Here is an 18,266-nt window from a genome sequence, read left to right on the forward strand (position 1 = left end):
TTGATAAAGTGATTTTTTATTTACTGAAAATTGAATTGATGTGATAGAGGTTTTGATGAAGTTCCAGATTTGGAACAAAAGCACTTAACCAGATCTAATAGAACTGTGACTACTGCACAAAACCTTTTTTGCTTTTTAGTATCTTGTTACACTGTTTGAAAGCTTGTTTACATCCTTAATTTGGAATTGTCTCCTGATGATGGAATAATTCCACCTTCAAGTAGGTCCAAATGGATGATTTATCCTTTGCCCTCTGTCAATTGTCTCTTAGCTTGAAGGCCAGCTGGTAAATTAACAAGTATGACACTCTGAAACAATAAATCACCTTCCTGTGTGAAGTACAGTACCATATATTTAGGGCTTCTTCTAAGTAAATAAATCTAATCAGTTTGTCCTGAACAATCTTTAGAGTTTGATCATGATATGGAACTGGTGGTTGCTGTATGATCCTCTACAAATGGGGCCTCTGCAGTAGTCCTAACCAGATTAGATAAATATGGTGAGAACCATAGAGAAATCATTTTTATTATCTTTTGATATAATCGGTTATAGTCGATCCTGACTGTAATAACAGCTTCCCTTAAGAGTATTCCCAACTACATAGCCTGTCACAAAATCAAATCAGCACGATCAGGTCCTTTCATATTCCATGCAGTCCCTTGTATCATATTTATCTAATGCTTCCATATTAATGTCACTCATTCCACAGGAATCCAAATGCCATTGTTTTGTCCTTTGTGTCTTATCCTTCTTTACCACCACAACCATGCAACTGCACCATCATTGTTGGCTAATATTGTCTTCACCTGAATATCTCCTTATGCCTCCACCTTCATTAGGACCATGTGCAGGATTCTGTTTTTTTCTAGTAAGTCTCTTACCAATTGACCATAGTCCAAAAATTTTAATCATCCACTCTCCAATCTGGAGCTAAGAATTTTACAGTTTCTTCTAAGCAGGTTCAGAACCCAGTGAATATAAATATACTGCTCCTCTTACCAAACTCTATATTATTTCCCTCACTTCCCATCTTTTTGTTTGTTATACCCATGAGAATACATTATATTCCTCCACCAGCACTCCTCTTCCTTCAGCTATCTTAACTGGAAAGGCAATTAATTTAGGTTTTGACCATTGCTTCTTCCTCACCTTTACCTCTTGCTTTAAGGCCTGTTATTCCTCCTCCTTGTACCTGTCCTAACATTTGATATTCTCGGCTGATGAAGATCATCACTCACCCTCCTCCCCTTTTCATCTGTCTATCCCTTTCTTGTGTGCCATTCTTAAACAACTTATGGAGCTTTCGTCCTCGAGCCTCTGATGAAAAAGGGCTACTTCAGCTCAGCCAGATTATCTCAGTCAACAAATGTAAAATAAATAAATAAAATAAATGAATAAACTTATACTCTGAAGCCTCCATGTCACACCACCTTTCTTCAGTGGTCCTTAGTTCTGAGATTTCTACAGTGTCCTGCCTTGGCTCCGTCACTGCTTGTTCCCACATTGTCCTCCCCAGACTCTTTGGACTGCATAGTAATACTACCCACTGTCACCCTTTTTATTCTTCTGCTGTGGTCTTTGTCCTTTTACTCCCTCTGTCCAATGCATGAGCACTTCTCCCTTTCTTATTCTTCTCTCATGCCTCATTCCAGCTTATTTCTCATTTCAAAGATATGACCATTGAACTTTTAACTTTTTGACCTAGCCCTAAGCATCACTGCCCCTTCTGAAGTAAGTTGGACCCTGTCCCGGACATACAGTCGGTTGCTTTATATACAGCTATATCTTCCAGCCCAATGGCCTTCTTCCTTGACCATTTCCATAACCACTCATTATACTCCATAATCCTCTTCTCCCTTGGTCTGCTGGTTCCAGAAAAAGCAAGCTCTACCACAGCCTATCACCTCTCTTTTACTGTCACTGTCTTCTTTTCTACCACTGTAAATGTGTCATCCAATGGGTCATCAGTTCCTACATATCTAACAAAGGAACTGCAATTAGACAGTCAAGCTAGTGATAAATTTACTGACCAAACTACATATTTTTTTTTTCAAAACAGGAAAATTAACTACTATTCCGTGTTTCATATTTTCTGTAGACCTTTCGAAATTGTGGAAAGCTGAAGGATTTTTTTACCATACTCTCAACTAACAAGGATAGAAATGGAGTAGACTTTGTATCCACAATAGAAGGTAAGGAGAGAAACTTGCCAAGTATGTGGCTTTGACTTTGTGTATTTAATTAGTTAAAATAAACTCATGCTGTTAAGCGTTTCATCCTAAGGAACAACAGCTTTGCAAATAACTAGCTGTTATCACTTGTTTAAATGCAGTTTTGTCACATCGGTAGATTTTTTATATAAAAGCAAATGGATTTATACACATGCACGTATGTAGCATATGGATTTACACACATGCACGTATGTACAGATTTTATCTCTGTTATATAACAGAAGACTCTACAGAAGGTCAGTGAATCCCCAACCAAGTCTATTATATCTGGGAAAATTATACTGATTAACTGATTTTTTTTTTCACTAAATCATATTTACTTCTTGACTCATGATTCACTGTTATATTTTATTTTCCATTTACTTTTGGATCATGTATCAAGCATGGATTAATCATCAAAGAATTCAGTATGAAAGTTCTTAGCATTCTGTGTTTTATGTCAGTCACACACGTTACAAATACACACAGCTGTCTTCAATAGAGCAAAAAAATGTTGGTTTCAAGTTTAAGTCACTCCCACCTAAAGTACGTTTTTGTATACATCCTCACTGTAATGGCTACCCTCTAGACAGCTGAACAACAGTACATACGTAGGTTGGCACACAGCTCCTTATGGTGTTCAGATCTTTATTGAGTCTGGCTTCTTTAACTAAATGACTTAGTAGTTAATAATAGGCAGTATTATAAAAGGCATGGATTTATTAGCAAAATGACACTAGGATTGCTAATCTAGGATCTCCTACTGAGGAAAAATTAATCACTGTTTACCACTTGTTATTCATGTTTTTGTATTTATGATCGTAGTTTCATAATTGGGAGACTTAGATGCTGTTAAGGGAATGGTATTAAATACTATAGTGAGAGACAGGAGACATTATTGTCAAAGTCCATTTATATGACATTATGCTTGAGCTATTGTTAGTTGGTTACCGGTAATTTTGAAATTAAGTAGTATTTCTATATGTACTCAATATTTAAAAAAAAAACAAGCAACTTACAAACTGTTGCATGGTATCAGGTAAAACCTTAGATGTTTTTGAGGAAAACTGAGTTTGATATTTGCACTTTAAGCTGCAAATCTTGAAAAAAATGATGTGTTATTTATATGGCTAATTATGCAAATAAGCATATGTTTTCATATTTTTTTAAATATCTAAATAAACTTGCACTTAAAATGTTTTGCTGTACTATGAAAGTATATCTGGTTAATTAATGTTTAACAGTATATGTGCAGGTTATACATTTTCCAAAATTTGACAATTTGTTTGAGAAAGTTTAGCAAAAAATATAATTTTGGGTTTGTGTGAATTAATAATATGTTCTAGTATATATTTAAATACTGAGTGCACCGACTAGTATCACTGTAAAGAATATTTCTCACTGATAACTGCTATTTGTATATTTTAATAGCTTGTATTGTTCACAAGTTATTTACATTTTTTCTTATATTTTTTAAATTGATTTTTCTGAACATGTTCTGCAATGCAATGATGTATGCAGGCTACTAGAGGCGTGACATTCAATGTCACATAGGTGTTAATGAGTTAAAATGCATTTAAGTGTTTAGGGCAAAAGGTGAGTTAGAGTAAATACCACTCCTCAACCCAAAATTAAAGATCAAAATAGGTCTTCCAAAAACTGAAGACCAGAAAAAGGTCTTCTGTACCTCTGTGACTGTAAGAAGCACCTTGTTATTGCTGCTACTACAACAATAAGCTTTCCAGAAAGTTTGAAGTCTCAGTACCTTCACAGCTTCATAAATGAATGACAGCTCTGCAGCTCCACCCAGTCAACACCTGCTGGTCACTCTCCCCTAACATCATGCAGTCAAGGCGGCTGCCCACTTCGTCCCACCCTTCTTACAGCTCTGGTCACAACTGTGATACATAAGCTCTATTTTTGTATGAATTGAAGAAGTTAAGTCTGTGCTTATGAAAGACCATTTTTAAGAGAGATTTTGTGTCGTTACGTTGACTGCCGTGACTGTAGTACCACTTCTGAAACTTGGAGTTTGCTGCAGCTAAGAATGTGGGTTTGACAGTATCAAACTTGACAGTTAACACAGGCAAAGACTTAGAAAACTCCAGCATTTCTCCTGTCAGTTCATCATTAAGTGGACATTGCATAAAGTCTGTTTTTGTTCTCCTTAATACAGCTCTTCATATTCCTCTAACTGTGATTCAAGCTGGATCCCTTGAAACATTAACCAGCCTCTTGTATCAGTTAGGACTGCATCAAAGTTGGAGCAAATGTGATAGCTCTCCAAGCTGTCAACTTACAGAGCACACCAAATGTTAAAAATAAAAGACAGCTAACATCTATCATTTAAATAATCCCAGTTTAACAGTCACTTCATAAAATGTCTGTCAGACTCCAGGTTTTTAAAGCTAAAGTGCCTTTCAAAAACAGAATGGATATATAGACAGTTTACTCGATCTCTTTAAAAGCTTGCATGTAGACATTTGAAGGGGGGTGCAAAGTTGCCACCTGGCCCTTTATTTTCTGCATAATCTGGAAGTTAAGCACTTCAGCTGGTTCTTCATTATCACAGCTAACTGCTCCATTTTGTAAAGTTTGCTGTGCATTTCTGCATGTCCTTAGGTCCAGCAGTGCTTGTTTTCCACATCAGAGTGTCTACTTTGCTAAATAGCAGCCACATCTCCTTGTTGCTGAGTGGGTCAGAGGCCGGTCTGATGAGAGAAAATGAAGGGGTTCTGAGAAGGCCATGCAATTTGAAGGCTAAATACACTGTTTTTGTCTTTTGGTCTGCATTTTTTATCATTCATATTTATACAAATCTGAGTATAGCAGTCAACAACTTTGTTAATAATCAGGATAATTTTTAAATATTGCTCTAGTTCACATAGAAATTTAAAGGAACGACATGTGTGTGCTATTATGCAACTTGAAATTAAGGATTTGCTTAGGTTATTTTGAAATGCATGAACTGGCATTTAAATTAGTAGACCTTTCTGATAAAAAAACAGGACTGTGAAGTTTATCAGGAATACGTTATTTCCATTTTCTCATTGTAGGAGAAAATATATTATTTTACAATTTACAAGCAATGAAGTTGAAAACGTGGATGCCAAGAAGGCTATCTTGACAAAGAATGATTCTTTTTGATGTTTTGAATGACATAATGATGGGGTATTTAGAATAGGGGCTTGCAAGTAGAGGTGACGCTGAAAACTGTACAGAATGCTGTTGTTCACTTGCCTGGTGTTTGTGCAGTAAATGAAGTTAGAGTGTTTTTGTGTTGTAAGGGATGGTGTAAGATGTGCTTTTTTGTGGAAAGCTGGGCAACCTGTTAAATGTTTGTCCTTTAAATGATGCAGTAAATAAGGGGACAAAGAGCACACAGTTAAGGAATGCATATTGAAACACGCTTGTCTTGGAAAGGGTATGCACTGGTATAAATTAACCCTCCTTTTCATCTTTTAGACACAACCTAGTGTAGTTAGCACATACCATAATTGTCATTTTTTTTATGTCATACCTGTTCTCAACCTCATCAACCTACCAAGATTATTTACCCAAACTACACAGCACATCAAGACCCATTGTCATTACATATTCCAGCTCTAAGGAATGTCAAAAATAGCAAACACATGCACAGAATGAGGTTTAAATGGACACAGTTATGTGCTTATTAAAAAAGAATTTGGACAAATGGTAACCAAATTTAACAATGTTTGTATAGTAGTACATAGGCAATCACCCTTGTAGTCCATGGATCCATCACTCTAGTTTTGTCAGACTGATCTTATGCCTCAAGCCTATTAGTGTACCATACCCCTGCTTTTATGAGTAGTGGGTCAGGGTAGAAAGCTCAATCTACTGCTCCCATGGGAAAAATCCAAAAGTCTGGAATACAAACTACCCATTCCCTTCCTGACCTAAACTGACCTATCCTATAACTAACCCTCACCTATGCCTGTTACAATTAAATGCCCCTTTCCCCTACTCTTCTCCCTATGTTTGTTCAGTGCTCCCCTCCCCAGCCAACATTACTTGGCTGCTATGTGCAGCCATCCCCAGTAAGTGTGGTAATGAAAGACAAATGTGGTTTGATTGTCATTGACAAGGAAACTTTCTCCTGCAATATGAGGGGGGAAAGCTAGTTGTTTACATGAGAAAGGGCAGAAACAGAGCAGCATAAGGAAGGCACCTGCATGGTGTCTTCTGGGGTAGAAGACAAAAGTAAGATCAGTGCACACGGAGTACAAGCAGAAACAAATGCCTCTTAGGCATTAAATGATGTTTGCAAAAATCTGAAAGGGAGCATGGTGACTATAGAAAGGACAGTGCAGGAACTGAGGAAGGGGACTATTACTACTGCGGATACAGAGGAGCTAGGTGACGATAAAAGTGGCACTATAGCTAGTAGAGTGTACAAACGAAAAAGAAAGCTAAAAAGCATGGGTAGAAAAAGTAAACAAAAAGTATTGATTATTATTTTTTATCTGTAACTGTCAATAGCATTAAGGGAAAATGTTGACATGTTATAGAATTACAGTTGTTAAAAACTGACATTATGACTTCATAAATTTTTGGATACTAGATTGTTTCTTGATGGGAACAGCAGCAGTTTGGCAATCTGTGAGAAGATGGCATTCTTTGGTTGTTTGGCTGGTTGAGTAGTACAGAGACCTGTTCATGAACTGCTTTCCTTTCCATAAAGCTTGTAGTAAGAATTAAAGATTTTTTTGATAATATGGGCATTAAGGGGTTAATGCGGATGCAGTGATTTGACAAAATGTAAAGAAAATGATTGCATCATATGCAATTACAAAATATGAGGACAGGTGAAGCTTATTAGAGGGTATAAGGGCATATTTAATGGCAAATTTATTAACTTTGTTAGCAAGTGATTTCAATTCTAATATAAGACACGTAAGAGGCGAAATAGCTAGAGAGGTTAGAATTGATAATGAGTTTTTAATGATAGGTGATTTGCATTTAGAACAGGATGAAGGATATACAGATGGAGATAGACCTCTTATTTTCTTAAAACTTATAAAAATGAACAGGGGAGCAATTTGACTGGATTTTCTTATCATTGTGCTATATGAGAAGAGTTTGTTGATGAAGAAGAGTTTTGTGGTAGGAAAGGGCTTAAAAATTAACTTTCAAATTGGTAGAGGAGAAACCTTTGAAGAGCACTGCCAAAACATTATGGGCAGGGTATTTAACCGTGACAGATTTTCCTGTTTCTTACCAGTTGATGGATAGAATTTAAAGACAATATAAAAAAGAAAATATAATATATATATATATATATATATATATATATATATATATATATACACACGCACATTAAAACTAATAATATTATACTCAGGGAGAAGCAGTTTTATAGACTGTTATTTCAGAAATATGAATATTCAGTAGAAAAACATGGCCATGATTGTCTGAGGAAAGGAATAGAAATTTATTAAAAACAAGACAAATAATATAGACATTGCTGTATATACATATATATTTTTAATAGGAAAAAAGGCCTTATCTTTTGTAGGTGGTTGGGTTAAGACACATGAACATACAATTTATAATTTGTGGGTACTAGCACTGTAAGAAATGTAAACAAAATATTATGACTACGGTAACTATATGATGAATAATGTCAGGAAAGTGAAGAGTTAAAACACTGACATTTACAACAGATATATGGAGTTCAAAATATTACCGATAAGAAAATTGAGTTAGACAAGCTTAAAATGGCATTAGGACAGACACATAAAGATAGCCCTCCAGAGGAAATTTGACTCAGTTGTGTTTTTAAATCTCTATGGAAGAGATACAAAAAATTGTATTTCTGGATGTTGTGAATGAATATCTCACTTTAGCAGTTTATAATGAGTAGCGTCATCATTTTTTTTGGGGGGGGTGACAAATGAGATATGAAAAGCTGGAGTTCTACTTTACTATGTAGCACAGACTACAGAATCCTGACTAAAATCTTACAGGTTAGAATATGAAAAAGTATTAGGAGATGTATTATGGTAGGAATGTATTGTGTGCTGGGAAAGCAGATTAAGGAACTGTTATGAATGTTGATGGAACTACATTTGTTAATCATTTAAACAGGATTTTATCATTTTTTTAGATTTACTGGAAGAGAGCTAGGACATGCTATCTGTTTTGCAGATGAGAGGTTAAAATGTAATTCAAACAAAAATAATTTTGAAAGTGAAATACAAATAAAAAAAACATTTTCTAACAGTTATTGTCACTTTTGCAGTAACCACCTTTATCAGATAAAAATAAATGTTCCAAGAGGTTAGTTCATCAGGACATCTCGTATGATCAGTAATGATGAAGTTTTTGAACAAGAGATAACATTTGTTAATAGCCTTTTTGTCAGCCATGGTTGCAGCCCTGAGTTTTTAGAGAAAACCGCGCAAAAGGTTTGGAGAAAGAGGGATGGGTCCTTTAAACCCAGGTAGAGAAGAAAGAGGTGCAATGGCAAATAAAGTTGAAAGCAGACTCTCTACCTTGTTTAAATGATTACATCAGTATTAAATGTTTTCTAAGAGACAGGAGATATGGGTACAAAACAGTTAACTGACAGGGCTGGGAAAACCATTTAATGTTTAATTAATTAATGGATAAAGGTTATTGGTTGTTTTATATGAAATTCTGTATAAAAGGCTGTTGGTTTTAGTTTAACTTTGTATTTTCTGAAGAAGTTTGATGAAAGCGGATATTAAAAGAAACTGCTAATTCCTTTTGGTTAAGTTCCTTTGCATCTATTTGAGTGTTTCATCAGTTTTTTTCATTTTATTTTGTTTTACACTCTAACATCTGTTGTAGTTTTGGTTCTTCAGTAGTTGGAAGTGTTATTTTTAATCAAACATGTGATATATGAAAATTATCCTCTGGATTCAATAATCTCCATGCAGGAATAGTGCTATTCTTGCACGGAGTGAATCGTGTCTGTGTAACCATAGCTTTAACAGCAACATGCCTTGCATATTCATGAAGGTGCGCTGCTGCTAAGGCTAAACAGACACAAACACTACTGAGTGCAGGAGGCATGTTTAAGTGGTGCACGTACATCTAACACGCCCCCTGCACTCAGAAAGTGCTGTACAGCACTTTTTAAAAGCATTTCAATGTCCGCGGACACTGAAATGGATAGGGGAGCAAGAAAGCAATGCAGGGGGTGTGTGACACGTTCTGTCACACACACCCTGCATTGTAAAAGCGCTGTACAGACATACACCTCCACTGTACAAGTTTTTGCAGAATGCCCAGATGCTACCTCACATACCTCTCAACCTCCTAGAGGAAGAAAGCTGTACAAAGCCATAAATAATGGGTGGACAAAGTCACAAAAATAGGGACACACTTTACATATTGCACTTTCAAACCTGGAAAGTTGCTAGAATAAAACGTTTGCATTAGCACAGACTTCCTGAAGGGTATGAAGACTGAAACCCAAATGTCTGCCATTTTAAAAGTGCCATACGGCCATACCCCTTCACTGTACAGGTTTCTGCAGAATGTTCAGATGTCTGCCTCACATACCTCTCAACCTCCTAGAGCAAGAAAGATGTACAAAGCCATAAATAATGGGGGACAAAGGCACAAATATAGGGACACTTTTTAAATATTACACTTACAAACCCAGAAATTTGATAGAATAAAAGGTTTGCATTAGCACAGATTTCCTAAGGGTATGAAGTCTGAAACCCAAATGTCTGTCAGTATGTTTTGTCTTAAACCCCAAGTGATTTGCCAGTGATGTGCTAGAAAACCACAGTCATACTTCCTAAGTTTGTAAGAGCAATAATTAAAATCTGTCCCTATGTATCCCTTTACAATTTCCCTTACAGTGACTGACAAAGAGTACAGATACATATAAATAAAGTGGATTTATTAATTTCTTTATTTTTTCCATTCTAAGGCATGTTTAAGCATAGCTGAGTGGGTGTGCACGTTATGGCCCTCTGCTCAGCATTGCTTAAACATCCCATAGTAGATAAATAAAAATATACAGCTAAACTCCTCACACCAAGATAGTGTAGTGGTTAAAGACCTGGCTTTGCATGCAGGCATTCATGGTTTGAGTACCAAGATAGGCACTTTATTTTTACATGTGAAAGCTGTGTTAAAATTATTATTTTAATTTTAAATTATGTAGTAATTGATATTTGTCAACCAGGGTAGTGTAGCTGGTCTAAAATGTAAGTGTGAGTGCATATAACATCTGAAATCACCCATGTATACATAAGTGTCTCATACAGTGTAGTCACACCCCATGGTAATATAATAAAAGCACATAGAGGGACATCTTGTAAAGTAAATCATATACACTAACTAATAAGCCATTACTCGGCCATAAGCAAACTTTACAATAAAAGGAGGCGACTTATACAAAAAAGGCCAAATCTCAAGTAGAAAAATCATCCCTGATCAGCATTAGTAAGAAACTGAGGGCCCTCATCAAGTCAACTAAAGCTAATTTTGAAAAGAAAGTTGCCAAGGATGCCAAGGATAACCATAAGGCCTTCTATGGCTACGTCAAAAACCTAAATGGCAATGCTCAGGTCTGTTCTGAGCTAGTACAAAATGAAACAAAATACACTGACCCTTCTGACATTGCCAACATTTTGGCTGACAGGTTCAGTGCAAATCCCCCCCTCACCACCTACAGGGCCTATTACCATTCCATGGGATTGTGTAAGTCCAATTATTACTGATACGTTGGCTAACAAGGCTCTATCTAAAGCTAAAAACACTGCCTCCATGGAACCAGATGGTGTCCCATGCTGTGTCATACGTGAGCTCCAAAAGGAATTAACCCCACATCTTAATACCCTGTTCAGTCTCAGCCTCTCCACAGGATATGTGCCCAGAGAATGGCACACCGCAACAGTGGTCCCGCTACACAAGGGTGTGGCCACAACTGACCCTGGGAACTACCGACCAATAAGCCTGACCAGTCTGATCTGTAAGGCTATGGAGTGAATCATTATGGAACTCATAAACGGAGAGATTGGGAACCTCCAGTCGCTGGACCCCACACAGTTCGGCTTTGTCAAGGGCAGATCATGCCTCCTGAACCTGGTGGATTTCTTTGAGACAGTTACTCAGGCTATAGATAAGGGAAAGGAGGTACACACGGCTTACCTTGACCTTGCTAAAGCATTTGACAGCATTCCCCATTCAGGTATTATTGATAAGCTCACCAGCCTGGGCATAAACCCTTACGTCACAAGATGGATCGCAAACTGGCTCTCAGACAGATCCCATAAAGTAAGAGTAACGGGATCTATGTCCGAATCCAGACCAGTAATGAGTGGTGTGCCTCAGGGCTCTGTCCTGGGGCCCCTCCTGTTTGGCATATACTTCTCAGAAGTACAGGCAAGCACAGAAGGGCTGTGGCTGACTAAGTTTGCAAACGACTGCAAACTGGGTGCTATAATAGAGTCTCCGGCCGACATGGAGATCCTCCAGAAGGGCCTAAATGAGACTGATGCATGGTGTCAAAGCCATGGTCTCAAGCTAAATGCAAAAAAATGTGTAGTAATCCCCTTTGGAAAAAACAGAGTACCCGCAAACTACAACATAGGAGGTAATCCCCTGAAATCTGAAGAAGAAATAAGGGATCTAGGCACCCAAGTAGATAGCCAGCTTTCCTTTGATAACCATGTTGCCAAAGTGGTTAGAAAATCCTTTTATGTGACCCATCTGATCATGAAAGGGTTTGGATCAAGATCTAAGGATGTAATGGTGCCCCTCTACTCTTTCCTCATAAGACCCATTATTGAGTACAATGCACCAATTGGAACTAGGGAACCTCTGTATCTTGTTTGACTGTTTTCTGCCTAATACTCTGTGGGTTAGACAGTCTGACCTTGTAATCCTGAGATCCATGCATGACAGATAGTTACTAGTTCTCAGAACAATATCAGCTAGTATGCAAGACAGTAGCTTGTAGACTGTAAATCAACTTATACATGAAATATGACATATATTATGCACTAAAATCCGAACCCTGATTACTAATGTCAAACGTATTATAGTTTGTCCCCTGCTGCATTACCTTGTATTAACCTTTGTTTTCCAGATCGTATAATTTCAAAGGATTACTACACAGTACAGTAACTATCTGTCATGCATGGATCTCAGGATTACAAGGTCAGACTGTCTAACCCACATAGTATTAGGCAGAAAACAGTCAAACAAGATACAGAGGTTCCCTAGTAGCCCATTGTGATGAGAAACAGCCTTCTAGTTCATTTTAGCACACACAAACATGGTTCAAATCCAGGAAGTAGTACTGAGATATGTGCATGTGTACACTCATGAATTCTGGAATATTTGTAGAAACAGTCAGATAAGAGGTAACCGATATTTTCTCCACATGTCTTACAGGTAATGAAATGTTTGTAGTACCTGTTTGAAGGGAATAACAATACACCGTGTACAACCGTCCAACCCCATGCCTGCAAATGAAAGCAGGATAGGTATATACACCATGCCCTCTTCCAGATACATGTCTCTCAAGTGTCACTCTGTCACGGAGAGTGGTCACTGCTGCCAATCACCTTTGACACAGATAGGAATCCAGGTGAACTATGCTAGCAACAGACTCACACATCATCATTGGAGGGCACCTCTTCTTTGTCAAGTATGTAACCCTGACATGTAAAAGCCCCCTCCAGTAAAGTGGCCACAGTTCACCCAGTCTGTCTCATACCATTACAGGTTGACAGTCTAACAGGTATGTATGTGCCACAGAAGTTAATGGCCATAGGTTGATGTAAAGTGAGGGCAGACCTGTAGAGTATTGAGCAGTACTGTTGTGAAAAATAGAAGCTAATACAGTTGTTAATGAACTTTTTTTCTCCTCTCCCCCCACCCATCATCTGCATCAATAATTATTTTTCATATGCTATGAGTATGTTGTTCTTAAAACCTATTGTTGGGACGTGTTCCATTATTGTTCATATATTTCATTGGTTGCATATTAACATACCTTGTTCAAATACCGTTATTAGTGGCCTGTTGCCATCAGTGTAACTTGCTTGCTGTTAAAATGCTTACTGTTGTTCCATTTATGCATGTGTTCTGTTTTCTATGCAACTGTTTCAGATCTATTGGTTTGGGTTAATGGGAACACCCATGCATGCTGTTATAACTAATTTTGCAATGTGTTGTTCATGACTAACCAATATATCTGGGAAAACAACAACACCATAGCATGTTTGGGAAGGCAAATCCCTGCAGATCCACCTGTCCCACCCCATCTGGTCATGGCACTGGGCCCCAGCACGTCTGGGACCCAACCCGGAGTATCCTCCTTCACTGGTCCTGCAGCACCTTCAGGTGGAACCACCTCAGGTGATGAGGCCAGTCCCCGCCCTGGGCACAGGCGCTGAGAGGAACCCATCACCCGCAGAATGTTCTGGGGTATGGTGAGCAGCATCATCCGCTCTGAGTTGGGTGGGTAGCTGCGCCAGATGGAGAGCCACCTGTTCACCTCGAGGGGAAGGCTGACCCTCTTGTCCAGCCCCCAGCGCAGTCACCTTTGGGGCCGTAAAAGTGCAGTGGTGACTGCCCATGGGTGGGGACCTCAGTCACACTGTATCCATTTGGGGGCTCATGGACTCTGATTCCCAACCACCGCATCCGTCCAATGTGTTTACACCCCTCATGTGTTATATACCACCCCTGTCTGCTGTCTTGTGTGTCTTGTTTGTCTGAAATGCTACCTATCCTGCAAAACCTACCTCCCCAAACATACCTACAGCCCTTCACCAACATCCCACTCGCACCTAAAAAAGGGGCATCTGTCCCACAAAAAAATCATTGCTCCATATATACTGTAGCTCTACATTTCACACCCATGTACAATGAAATCAATCTACCCATAAATTATTCTTCAAATGTCTGTCACCAACTCCCCTCCCTGTGGGGTGTGAGGCTGTAAATTCCAAATTCTGCACATTATTCACAACTGTTGCTGCAGAGGAAATATAGAGCTATGGTCGTTCCTTACACCTGTCCTCCACATCCCTAGCTGGTTTTCCTAATGTTTTACCTCCTGCTTGCCCCATTTCACCACTTTTCTCTCACTCTTTTTTCTTTACTTTAATTAAAATTAGCTCTGGTGTAAGTGGAAGTAAGAGGTGCTAAGTGAACCTAAGAGGGCTTACCCATCTGTTAGCATTGCTTAACTCCATGCAAATCCACTTCCAACTGCTTAAAAGTGTCTTATTCACTCTGTCTCCATCAATCCTTGTTCTGCCCACCAACAAAATAATCAGCCCTGCCAAGTCTCAAACCCAGGATGCTGTGCACTGCAATCACAGCAATGTACCACTACACCATCTGAGCAGTGGGAATTTGTAATGATTTTACAAACATATCATGCATTCTGGTCATTTAACATTAATGAAAAAAGTCATTACTTTCAAGTATTGAACCCAGGACCCTGTGCACTACAATCACAACCACATACCTCTATACCATCTGAGGAAAAGTAATTTGTAATGTTTTTACAAACATATCATGCACTTCAGTCATTTAATAAAAGGGAAATGTATATATCCATAGTACTCATATCCATATATATGTACATGTTGTGTCTTTCGGCTTTTCCTGGTTAGGGGTCGCCACAGCGGAACTCCAGTCCACTAATGATTGCTAGTTGAGTTTTACGTGCCGAGTTACCAGCCCTGATGCACACCCTTCAACGAAGGTACGCCCATTCACGCATGTCTCCACACAGAAGACGCTCTAGCTGAGAATTGAACCGGACAGCGTCTTACTGTGAGGCGACAACTCTACCGCAGCACCACCACCGCAGTCTACATATATATATATATATATATATATATATATATATATATATATATATATATATATAGCTAACTGCGGTGGTGGTGCTATATATTGTCACCTCACAGTAAGACATTGTCCTGTTCGATTCGCAGCTAAAGCATCTTCTGTGTGGAGACATGCATGAATGGGCGTACCTTCGTTGAAGGTTGTGCATCAGGGCCGGCAACTCAGCACGTAAAAATCTACTGCCAATCATTAGTGGACCGGAGTTCTGCTGTGGCAACCCATAACCGGGAAAAGCCGAAAGACACAACAATATATATATATATATAGCTATATATATATATATATATATATATATATAGAGAGAGAGAGAGAGACAACCTCTTACTGCAAGACATCTGCAGAAAGTTTGACAAAGTGGGGGGATAAAGGGCAAACAATAGTGACATCTTTGAAATATGGCTGTTATACACATAGAAATCTGCTAGAGTAGCATGGTTTGATTTAACATATAATTCCTGATAGATTCCAGGTTTGAAACACAAATGAATGTCATTATTTACTGATGTCAGTCCTCACATCATCCCAGTGATTTGTCAGAAACCCACAACTGTTATGGGGAACAGACCAAATATATGAGCCACGCATCTGGACAGTGTCTAAACTCTGAACAGTGGAGAGGTATGACTGCAGTCATGTAACAGAAAAGAAGAAACAGTGAGAGCTGCCAACTATTTCACTCAGCACCTTCTGAACCACAGTAAGACCAACACGACACTAATTCAAATCAGCTCTGGGAATTACACATGTATTTCCAAATATATCATGCACTACAGGGATGGAACTCTAGGAAAAAACAGATATTGGTGTGAAAATATCCACCCACATCCATTTGCACCACAGTCACAGCAACATACCAGTACCCCAAATGAACTCTAGAGCAGAATGACTTTTTGAACAAACATATTCTGATTGTAAGAAACAACAAATGTAGGCAAGGCTCCAGGTTCACAAATATATTTAATAAAACACACAAGAGCTTTCAACAAATGCTTCTTCATGTGTATTACAAAAAGTAACCAAAAACACTGTATTTAACTATTCAAATTAAAAACACATAACTTAGCATGCTGCAAATTTAAAGCTACATTCAGTAATACAGCTTAAATCTACTCTAACCTCCTTCAAGCTTGTTAGCCTAAATCTTGTTTGACAAAACAGAATAAAATATTAAAAATACAAAGATTCAGGTTCAAACATCATACCATCTTCCCTAATTTAAACAATATGTCTATATGTTTTATCTGCGTAATGGTCTGGTCTTAAGTATAGGTCTCAATGGCACATGGTCATTAAGCCCATGTTGTGCTTCTGCTCTTAACCTGACAATCCACTGGACTTCTAATTCTTCTGTTTTAATTCTCAAATCCCCACCTCTCTTATTTTCATAGCTCATGACTATGACCATAAATTTAAATGTGTGCAAGTCATTTGTATTACTGATGTGCTTAACTAGCGCATTAAACATACTCTTTTTCCCTATATGATAAATGTATTCCCTAATTCTTTCCTTAAGCATCCTGTCAGTCTTCCTGGCATAAAATTTGCGACAAATCTGACAGACTGTTAAATATATCACATGTGTACTCTCACAGGTTGCACCTACCTTAAAATTATATAACACCCCTGTGTCTGGGTGTCTAAAACTCAAACCACAGACTATATATGAACAGAATGAGCATCTCCCACATGCTGTGGTCCACCCTTGCTTAACCTTCCTGTTTTGGTCCCTAGGTATGCAAAGATGTCTTTTTAATGATTTCTTGTTCATAAAAATGAATTGGGGTTCTGCATCCAAATGCCTACATATCTGTTTATCTGTGGTCAAGATACTCCATTCCTTCAAATGGTATCTGTGTACTGTTTAATGTTCCTCGAATAACTAAAAGACACTCTTAATTTATTACTGTTGTTCCCTCTTAACCTATGTTCCGCAGTGTCCTGTGCTGTTTCTGAAAAATAAGGTTTCGCCCTGGTTTATCTCAACCTGGTAACATTATAGGTTCATAGGTTCATACTAGGCTATCCGCCCTGGGGCATTTATAAGCCTAGCCAGAGTTGTGTGGCTTTCACCACCCCTTAGGTTGAAGAATACTATACCCATTAGTTTGCCGTGCCTCTGTCCAGCAGTGATACAGAGATGATCCCCGGGGTAAACCTACGATCTCCCATCCACTGGTCAAGATTCCTCTTGAACAGAGCCAGCGAGGTGCTCTGTCTCACATGGACTGGGATTCTGTTCCACAGCATAGGGAGTCTCTGGGTGATGAATCTGTCCCTCCAGCATGTCCTATTTATATCCGTGTTGAGGTTTAAGTCTCTTGCTCTTGTGGCTCTGGTGGATTTGGATTTTTTGAGGTGGAGCATGTCCATTAATTCTGGGTTGGACATGGCCTTGTATGTCAGGCACAGGTCACCTCTGAGCAGATGGTATGCGACTGAATAGAGCTGGAGTTTCTTCAGTCGGGCAGCATATGGCATATTTTTGAGCCCCTTTATCCTTTTGGTGAGGAACTTTTGGGGTCTTTCCAATTGCTGCAGGTGTCGGGTAAGATACATTCCGATTGGGGCATTGCACTCAATCATTGATCTGATAAGTGAAGAGTACAGGGGAACAATGACCTCCCTTGATCTGGATGTGAATCCCTTCATAATCAGGTGGGCAATGTAGAAGGTCCTCCTAACCACTTTGGCAATGTGAGTGTCAAAAGAAAGGTTACTGTCAACTTGGGTTCCCAGGTCCCTGATAACCTCTTCTGTGCTTAATGGATTGCCACCTATGTGGTAACTTGGGGTTACCTTGTTTTTACCAAAGGGTATGACTATACATTTTTTGGCGTTTAGCTTAAGGCCATGGCTCTGGCACCAGTTATCTGTTTCTATGAGACCTCTCTGAAGGATATCTGTGTCTGATGGATTTTCAACTATGGCGCCCAGTTTGCAGTCATCTGCAAACTTTGTCAGCCACAATCCTCCTATGTTTGCCTGCACTTCTGAAAAGTAGATGCCGAACAAGAGGGGGCCCAGGACTGAGCCCTGTGGGACACCACTTGTGACCAGCTTGGAGTCTGACATGGCACCAGCAACTCTAACCCTGTGGGTTCTGGCCTTGAGCCAGTTTGCAACCCATCTTGTGACATATGGGTTTACATTTAAGCTGGTGAGCTTTTCTAT

General features: G+C 38.7%; 1 protein-coding gene across 1 annotated transcript in view; it reads left to right on the forward strand.

Annotated features, from left to right (window-relative positions):
- The window catches only part of LOC122811300 (gamma-glutamyl hydrolase-like), a 370,664-nt gene that overhangs the window by 196,825 nt on the left and 155,573 nt on the right, over positions 1-18,266 (forward strand). The window contains exon 7 of the mRNA XM_044083061.1: positions 2,099-2,192. Coding sequence (XP_043938996.1) covers positions 2,099-2,192 — 94 coding nt within the window. The remainder of the gene's footprint in view (positions 1-2,098; positions 2,193-18,266) is intronic.

The sequence above is a fragment of the Protopterus annectens genome, chromosome 9.part0 (genome assembly GCF_019279795.1).
Source record: "Protopterus annectens isolate FY-2018-M chromosome 9.part0, PAN1.0, whole genome shotgun sequence".
NCBI classification, from domain to species: Eukaryota; Metazoa; Chordata; order Ceratodontiformes; family Protopteridae; genus Protopterus; species Protopterus annectens.